This window comes from Chenopodium album, chromosome 20 (genome assembly GCF_948465745.1).
Source record: "Chenopodium album chromosome 20, dcCheAlbu1.1, whole genome shotgun sequence".
Taxonomy (NCBI): Eukaryota; Viridiplantae; Streptophyta; class Magnoliopsida; order Caryophyllales; family Amaranthaceae; genus Chenopodium; species Chenopodium album.
In genome coordinates, this window is record NC_137853.1 from 15,864,313 (window position 1) to 15,873,079 (window position 8,767).

Here is an 8,767-nt window from a genome sequence, read left to right on the forward strand (position 1 = left end):
GTTGAATAGTAAAATTTCGGCGGTAAAATTACCACCAATCAGAGAGTGACGCGTGTCACAGATGCCACGTGGCGTGCCACGTCACACCTGTGAGGGGCAAATGTTTAGGGTAATTTTACCCCTCCATGTGGCCCAATCAGAGGGTGACACGTGTCAGCCCGGGGGTGGTCCAAAATGGACCTATCCCTATTTGACACGTGTCATTCCGGATATTTGGGGGAAAAAGTCGGCCTTCAGGCCCAAATCCTGAGAAAGCCGCAATGCGGCGCAGCCCATCTCTAATTAGGGTTCTGTCACCTAATCAGGGGCACAAATCCCAAGGACCCTATAAATAGGGGGATTCCCCTCTTTTGGAGGACACGTTTTTCCATTTATTACAAACTGTCCCTTTGATAGAGACAACTGAGCTAGAAAACCTAGCAGATCCCCACCTAAATTTCCGCACCTTTTTCTCTCCTTTCAAGTTACTAACTTGATCGTCGGAGGCGGAGCACCAACCAACAGGTGTCTCCGTTTGTCTTGCCGGTACAGGCCGCTCCGGACCAGTCTTCGAGCTGTAACTCTCCCGAGGGACAAAAACACCCAAAACAGCACAAACGATTCATTTGATCCATGAAGACAACAGGAGCATTTGTGAGACCAAATGGCATCACCTCAAATTCATAATGCCCGTACCTTGTATGAAAGCTTGTCTTTGAAATATCTTCCTTCTTCACAGGAATCTGATGTACCCTGACCTCAAATCAATTTTGGAGAACACTCCAGCGCCCTTCAATTGGTCAAATAGATCTTCAATTCGAGGCAACGAGTACTTATTCTTGATTGTTACCTTATTCAGCTCTCGGCAATCAATGCATAAGCGTATGCTCCCGTCCTTCTTCTTCACAAACAAAACAGGAGCACCCCATGGGGACACACTAGGCCTGATGAAACCTTTATCAAACAATTCTTGCAAATGAGTCTTTAACTCTTGCAATTTTGATGGTGCTATTCTATAAGGAGCTTTAGAAATGGGAGCAGTACTAGGGACAAGGTCGATACTAAACTCCACATCCCTTTCAGCCGGAATACCAAGCAATTTGTCCGGAAAGACATCAGGGTATTCCCAAACGACAGGAATGCTCTCAAGTTGTTCTTCAAGAGATAAGTCTTTTACTCTACAAAGAAACACTTCTTCACCTTGTTGACGAATCTTCCTCATTTTCATGGTAGAGATGATCTTTACACCCTTCTATAGCACAATGCCAGAATAAGAAATCCAGTTACCCTTGGGGCCACGTAGAACCACCTTTTAATCATGACAATGGATAGTTGCGTGAAACTTGGATAACCAGTCCATTCCGAGAATTACATCAAATTCAAACATAGGAAATTCTTTAAGGTCTACAAGCAACTCAGACCCCGAAATAATAATGGGAACTCCCTTAAACTCATTATAACACGCATAACTCTCTCCAGAAGGAAGAGATATAACAACCTTAGTAGGCGAACCACATGATATATTAGCTTTAGTAACAAAGGAACTAGCCGCAAAAGACACGGTAGCTCCAGAATCAAATAAGACATAAGCAGGCACATTATTAACAAGAAATGTACCCGTGACTACATCTGGATGAGTGTCCGCTTCAGCTTGAGTCATCACATAGATTCTGTTCTTGGGAGGGGCTAAAGAGCTAGCCGGCTTGGCAGCACCAGACAAAGAGTTCAATTTCTTAGGACATCGGAAAGACTTATATATGTCCATCCTCTTTGCAAAAGTACCAAGTGATTTTAGAACCGTCATAATTCCTCACGGGATGGTAAGCACCACCACGCTCAGACTAGAGAAAGCTGTCAGGCGGACGGAACATGGCCTGAGTTCCAGGGCGTACGCCCCTTCGATGAGCGGATGATAAATGTCCGCCTCACCATGGATCCTAATCGTCCGAGAACGATGCCTTTAGGAATAAGACCCAATATGTGGTCCAGGGTGTTCGCCACCTCAATGGACGGACATAACCTGTCCGCCCCATTTTCTAGCCCAAAGCCCTGTATACTTGGACGCACAAAACGAGTAGAAAATCAGAGGAGGCGGCCAGTAAGCGTACGAGCCACCCCCTCTGAGGGGCAAATGTTTAGGGTAAAAATAACCTAAGTACGTGGTCCAATCCCGTAGTGACATGTGGCCCATTGAGAGGGCGACATGTGTCCCTATGGGAGGATGACACGTGTCAAAAGCCCTAAAGGGGCACCTAAAATCAACAAAGAGAAAAGGACTTTATTACATCAAGCCCAAATCCCGAAAAATGACAGTGAAAGCTGTAAAACGGTGCCCCCCAAGTGACACGTGGCGCTCCATGATTGCGCAGCCAATCACGTCACGGAATTTAGGGTACAAACCCTAGAGGGGCACATGTTCCCACCCTTATAAATACCCCAATCATTTATGATGGGGGGTGGATTGTGACATAACATTAAAAAGAGCATTAAAAGAGCTCCAACTTCTCTCTACTTTCTCTCTCTAGATCTTCCGTTTCTAGATCTCTAACTTGATCGTCGGAAGCGAATATTCTGGTAAAGGAATATTCGTTGTTTTGCAGGTGTCCAAGTCTCGTTGCCTGAAGAACGCGACCAGTATCTGAGGAGATCACAAAAAACCCCGAAACAACCATCATGTAAGAACAGTGCTTGACCTACTTCTGAATGAAAAAAAATCAAATGAAACAGAAACTGCTAACAAATGTTGAGGATTGGGAAGAAAAGAAAGAATCTGAACAAATGCTACAGTAGCTACTGCTATGTCTCTGTAGTTTTATGTGTTTTTTTTTTGTGATGAATGAAATAGCTTTTGGGTTAGTGCAGGTTTAGGGAAATGAATTTCAGAGACTGTTGTATAGCAATTCGGTAGTTCTAGTATATATAAGGCCTTATTTTGGTTAGCATCAATTATAAATGTAAAAAATATGTGATGCTATTTGTAATTAAAACTATGGCTTTAGCCACTTAATATAATATTTCCAGTTTGTGTTAAAAAAAAGAATACATATTATATATCTAAGTTAAATTACTAGGATTGTTCTTTCTCAAAAATAATGATAGCAATGTCAAAAAAAAAAAAAATAATGATAGAAAGTAAATGTAAATAGTGTTAAATTAAATAACAATGTGTTTAAAGTAAATGAAAAAAGTTTTTAAAAAAAATCTTTCTGAAATATGGTGTTCGATTTTAAAGTAAAGAAAAAAAAACTTTTAAAGTAATAAAACATGAATCAAAAGTAGAGGTGGAGATGGGAAAAAGTATTAAAGTCAAAAATCATTCGATTATAAGTAAATGAAAATAATGTTAAAGTAAATAATACTATGTTTAAAGTAAAAGGAAAAAAGTTTTAAAAAAACTTTGTGAAATTAGGTGTTCAATTTTAAAGTACAAATTAATACTGTTAAATTAATAGAAAATGGATATAAATAAAGGGAGAAATGGTAAAAAGTATTCAAGTCAAAATCATTGACCCGACCCGAATGACCCGACGCATGACCCAAATTTGACCCAAAATCATTGATCGGAAAAATGACCCAAAACCCAAAATTAACCTAACCCAACCCATACCCGACCCGAAAAATTAAGTTGACCTAATCAGACACTCGAGCTCACCCAACCTGAAGTTGACCACTCCGAATTTGACCCGAAGTGTTTAACCAACCCGAATATGATCCGAAGTGTTTAACCCGAAATGTTTAGCCAACTCGAATGTGATCATACACAAAACTGGGGATGGATAAAATCTCCTACTTCTTTTGCCTCACTGACATTCATAGGTGGAGGTGGTTAATCAAATTAATACCATAAACTATGTTGATCGAATTACAACTGGCCTTACATCTTATTAGATTTGGTAAAAATTTAGGTGAGTTTAATAACCGGTCAAATTACATTCAAGTAAAGTCAATAATTAATGGTTAGAAAATTAACTCATTCTAGAATTTTAGTCAAGTTTGGTTCAAGTCAATAATTTTACGGGTTATAATCAAGGTGAAATCACCAAGTCAATAATATATGGGTTACATTTGGGTCGGGTCATTTACACGTCAATCCATGTTCAAAATCGGTATCAAATACTCTTGTCAACTCGGGTTCTAGGACAAGTATTTTAGAACAAAAAATGGATACGGTAACAAGTATTCTAGGACAAAGGGAATAATACAAGAAATTATCTTTAATTTTGTAAATAAGAACATTATATAAATCAAATAATTCATATGATATAAAATATGATAAAAGTAAATGAAACATTTCATAAAGTTAATGTATATTAGCTAAAAGTAAATAAACTAAACTTAAGTTCTGTAGTACAATTACTTATAGTAAATGTAAAAATATTACAATAATAAAAATAATAAAAAATATTTGTTCATTAACTCTTGATCTTGATCTTCCAAAACATCTTCTAATTTCCAAGTATTATAATAACTGCACAAAAATAAACATCATTATTTGTCACAAATAAAAGTAAATAAATTAGAATGTAAAGTAAATAAATTACAATTTAAAGTAAATAGAAAACGTAAAGAGGTAAAATACCAAATAAAAAAAATACCAAGTATTATAACACCTGCACAAAATAAAAAGTAAATAAAGTTACTGTAAAAGTAAATAAATAGAAGTTTAAAGTAAATGGAACACACTTAAAAGTTAAATACCTGAAAGACTACTTGTTTGGATAGTTTCTACTGTCATGGGAAACACCAGATTGCCCACAAGCTCTACAAGTTCTGCCTTTTTTAGATTTTTCTTCAGTAGCTAATTCTTTTGCACTCTTCAACCTCTTTGAACTTCTGGCGGTACCTTTATTAAGACATTGATTGGAGGCAAGACATTTACATCTACTTCATTTGACCCAACCAAAACCTGAATATCATCATCTTTCACCTCTTTTGAACTAGGTGCATTTTCAGGATTATTCTTTGATATCATCTGCCCCTCAAATGAAGATAATGTCCTAATAAGCTCAGATAAATCATCCTCAGATTGGTTAGTTAAACTCACACAACTAAAAATCTTGGACCATACATCACTGACCAATTGCTTCTTCTTATCATACTTAGAAGCATCATCCAGAGCAACATCTATGACAAAAGCTTTATTCAGAACATCTTTTCTCCAATGATTCAAGATATAAGCATCAGGAATTTCACATATACACTTGCCTTTCATAACAAACAAAATGTGTCTACATAAAACACCTTGACTCTCAAACATTCTACAAGTACAACTTGACTCAAATGTTGCCAAGTCAAAATTTACATCAAAATTTATCCTTTTCTCATGATCAACAATAACAAAAAACTCCACACCATCTCCATACAGAGAACTACAACTTTCAACACCACATGAAAAACAGGGTCCCTGATATTCTTCTTGAAAATCATAAAATATGGCACGAGTATAAACAACAGCAACATGCTTTTCCAAGTGTAAATTAGTAACCAATTGAGGCTCAAGTTTATTAAGCCTGTACAACTCATCTTGTTCATGCCTTTGAGCATCAAGAGCAGTTTCATAACGGATAAAGAATTCAACACAGGTCACATGAGGGTTTGTAAAATTACAAAAGAAACTGTTTTCACCTTCAGACCTAGATGTAGAATGCAGTAACCCACCCATAAATAAGTCCCTAAAATATGTAGGAATCCAAAGATGTTTAATCTTGAACATGTATGCAAACCACTCATGATCAACAAGGTTAAACTCCTCCATAACACTATTCTAGCCATCAACAAAGGATCAATCTCTCTATCCCAGACTATTGCACTTAGCTTTTTCAGGAAATCAGTTTCATTACAAAAATCAGTTCCAACCTTTTCAGGTACCTTCCTCATTATGTGCCACATACATAGCCTATGTTTAGTCTTGGTAAAAACCTTTTCTATGGCAATACCCATTGCAGGATCTTGATCAGTGATAATACAAGAAGGTTCTCTTCCCATACACTTCAAAAAAGTTTGAAATAGCCACACAAAAGAATATATGTCTTCTTTAGATAATATATCAGCACAAAATGTAACACATCTCTTGTGATTATCAACACCAGTAAAAGGACTGAAAACCAATGAATATTTATTTGTATCATAGGTGGAATCAAAAGATAATGAGTTTCCAAATAAAAGATAATCTCTTCTACCAATAGCATCAGCCCAAAAGACACGGGTCAAATGCCTACTTTCATCAACATAGTAATCAAAATATTAACCCCTTTTACTGGTTTTCACTTTTTGTTCAAGGTTCTGAACAAACATTGCACCATCAACATTAGAGATATGGTTTCCGATGGTTAAAATCCATCGGAAATCACCCAAAAACCGTCGGAAATATGGTTTCCGACGGTTTTCCATCGGAAATGTGTCATCGGAAATCCCTCCGTCGGAAATTTCCATTTTTCCGATGGATAAGCCATCGGAAATCAATTTTCCGATGGTTTTTCAAGGCCATCGGAGATTTCCGACGGCTGAAACCATCGTAGATTTCCGATGGAAAAACCGTCGGAAGGTTCCGACGGCCAATCAAACCGTCGGAAATTCCGACTGCTTTTCCATCGGAAAATCCGGCAATTAAAAAATAAAAAAAAAAAAACCCAAAACCCCTACCCAAAACCACCCCTGACACCACCGAGCACAATCACCCCTCCCTTACATCCAAATTCACCACCACTTCTCCCCCACCTTACCCTAACCCACGACCCCAGACCTACCCACCCACCTTAAATCCCCTCAAAACACAAGCATAGACCCAGATCCACCCACCATATTTTAAAACACGAACTACAGACCCAACCCCCACAACCTGAAACCGAAACCTACACCGCTGACACCAACCACCGCAACAACCACTGTTTGTTTCATCAACCACAACCCAACACATTTAAAAAAAAAAAAGTGAACTCAAAAGTAGAATTAATAGTACGAAAAATATAAAAACGAAAACATACCTCAAAATATACCACTAAAAACTCCGAATCGGCTTCGAATTTGGTTTTATAAGGTCAAATTCGTCCATAAAAACTCTAGATCTAGAGTTTTCATGGATGAATTTGGCCTCAAAAACTTAACTTTGTGTTCAAACGTTAAAAATCTAGAGCAAATGATGAGAAGAAGGAAAATAGAGAAGTTTATTGAGAGGAGATGTAAGAACAGAAAAGAAAGAAGGGAAAATGAGGAGAGAGAGTAATGTAATAACAAATCAAAAGAAAGAGAACAGAGGAAGAACGAGAGGGATAGAGGAAATGAAAAGAGAGTGAAATGTAAAAGGGGTGGCTGGGGATCAGTTTAGGGTTAGGAAGTTTCAGGTTTTTGTTTTATTTAAAAAAAAACTTTCCGAGGGTTTTTTTGTACAAAGCCATCAGAAATTTCCGATGGCTTTCAAAACCACCGGAAAATATATTTTTTCTGATGGTTTTAAGCCATCGGAAATTTCCGATGGCTATACAAGCCATAGGAAATTTTCGATGGCTTTAAAATCCATCGGAAATTCTATATTTTCCGATGGTTTTATAAGTTGTAGGAAATTTCCGATGGCTTTTGTCATCGAAAAAGCCATCGAAAATTAATTTTCCGATGGTTTTAAAGGCCATAGGAAATTTCCGAGGGCTTTTTCCATCGGAAATTATACATTGTCATCGGAAATTTCCTACGACCACTAAAACCATCGGAAATTATGTATTTTTCGATGGTTTTATATGGCCATCGGAAACTATCCATCGAAAATGCCGTGTTTTATTGTAGTGATAAACTTTTAAGTCCCTAGAAAAATTACTGAAATCATTTATACTGCCCTTCACATTTTGAAACCCACCACAAAGTTCTTTCATGATCCTATAAGACATAACAACCCCTATATTTAACTTTGAGTTGTCAAAAATAAACTTATTATGAGCAAAATTTAAACCAACTTCATGTTTAGTAACCTGCCTAGTAATAGGTGTAGAAAAAGGGTGAGAATGAGATTCATAAAAACAATACACCATATACTTCCCACCGGTACAAAACCTAAATTTTATCTTAGCAGGACAACCAACTCTATTCACAGTCTTTCTCTTTAAACAAGCACTTTCAACTTGTTTACCAGATTTCTTGTTATTTGTCACATCTTCTTTGCTACATAATAAATATTTAATTATAATAACTCCTTTACCAGTAGGATCATCCTTATTCTTTTGTGATTTAGTAGTAGAACGGACTTTAAATCCACACTCATTAGCATATTTGTAATAAAAGACAATACCATCTTGAAGGGTATCAAATATCATACCAATAAAAGGTTTGTTTTCAGAAGAACAACATGGCATATACTCTTTATCACCTCTAGAATTATAATATAATTTAGGAAGCAAAGGCTGAGTGGGTGTTTTGAAATTCTTACATTGTTATCTTCAGTAGTGACAGTAGAAGAACAATGCTCTACGCTTTCAGACATGTTCCTGAAAAAGTAAATGAATCGAAGGAAAAGTAAACAAACAATAAATAAAAGTAAATAAACTATAACTAAAAGTAAACAATATTTTTAAAATATATGCTCTACGTACGCTTTCAGACATGTTACTGAAAAGTAAGTGAATAGAAGGAAAAAGTAAATAAACAATAAATAAAAGTAAATAAACTATAACTAAAACTAAACAATATTTTTAAAATATATACTAATAAAAACTATTAGAGGATATACTAAAAAGTAGATGACTCAAAGCATAAAGTAAATAAAACAAATTAAAAAACTTGAAGAACTTAGAAACATGAAGTT

At 36.3% G+C, this 8,767-nt stretch overlaps 2 protein-coding genes across 2 annotated transcripts; both read right to left on the reverse strand.

The window, feature by feature from the left end:
• Positions 1-4,795: 4,795 nt before the first annotated feature.
• LOC145596860 (protein FAR1-RELATED SEQUENCE 5-like) lies at positions 4,796-6,411 on the reverse strand. The gene is made up of 3 exons (XM_081653051.1): positions 6,272-6,411; positions 5,836-6,076; positions 4,796-5,743 (listed from the first exon to the last, which is right to left on the reverse strand). The coding sequence occupies exons 1-3, from the start codon at positions 6,409-6,411 to the stop codon at positions 4,796-4,798; spliced, it is 1,329 nt and encodes a 442-aa protein (XP_081509177.1).
• Positions 6,412-7,685: 1,274 nt separating this feature from the next.
• Positions 7,686-8,318, reverse strand: LOC145596861 (protein FAR1-RELATED SEQUENCE 5-like). Its single transcript, XM_081653052.1, has one exon. It carries the CDS (start codon positions 8,316-8,318, stop codon positions 7,686-7,688), a length of 633 nt encoding a protein of 210 aa, XP_081509178.1.
• Positions 8,319-8,767: the final 449 nt, after the last annotated feature.

Coding starts and splice junctions, on each gene's coding strand:
- LOC145596860 (XM_081653051.1), bottom strand. CDS start 6,411: ATGGAAATTTCCGACGGAGGGATTTCCGATGACACATTTCCGATGGAA. Junction 6,077..6,271: donor TCTAATGTTGATGGTGCAAT/GTTTGTTCAGAA, acceptor ATTGGTTTTCAG/TCCTTTTACTGGTGTTGATA. Junction 5,744..5,835: donor TGAGGAAGGTACCTGAAAAG/GTTGGAACTGAT, acceptor GTTGATGGCTAG/AATAGTGTTATGGAGGAGTT.
- LOC145596861 (XM_081653052.1), bottom strand. CDS start 8,318: ATGCCATGTTGTTCTTCTGAAAACAAACCTTTTATTGGTATGATATTT.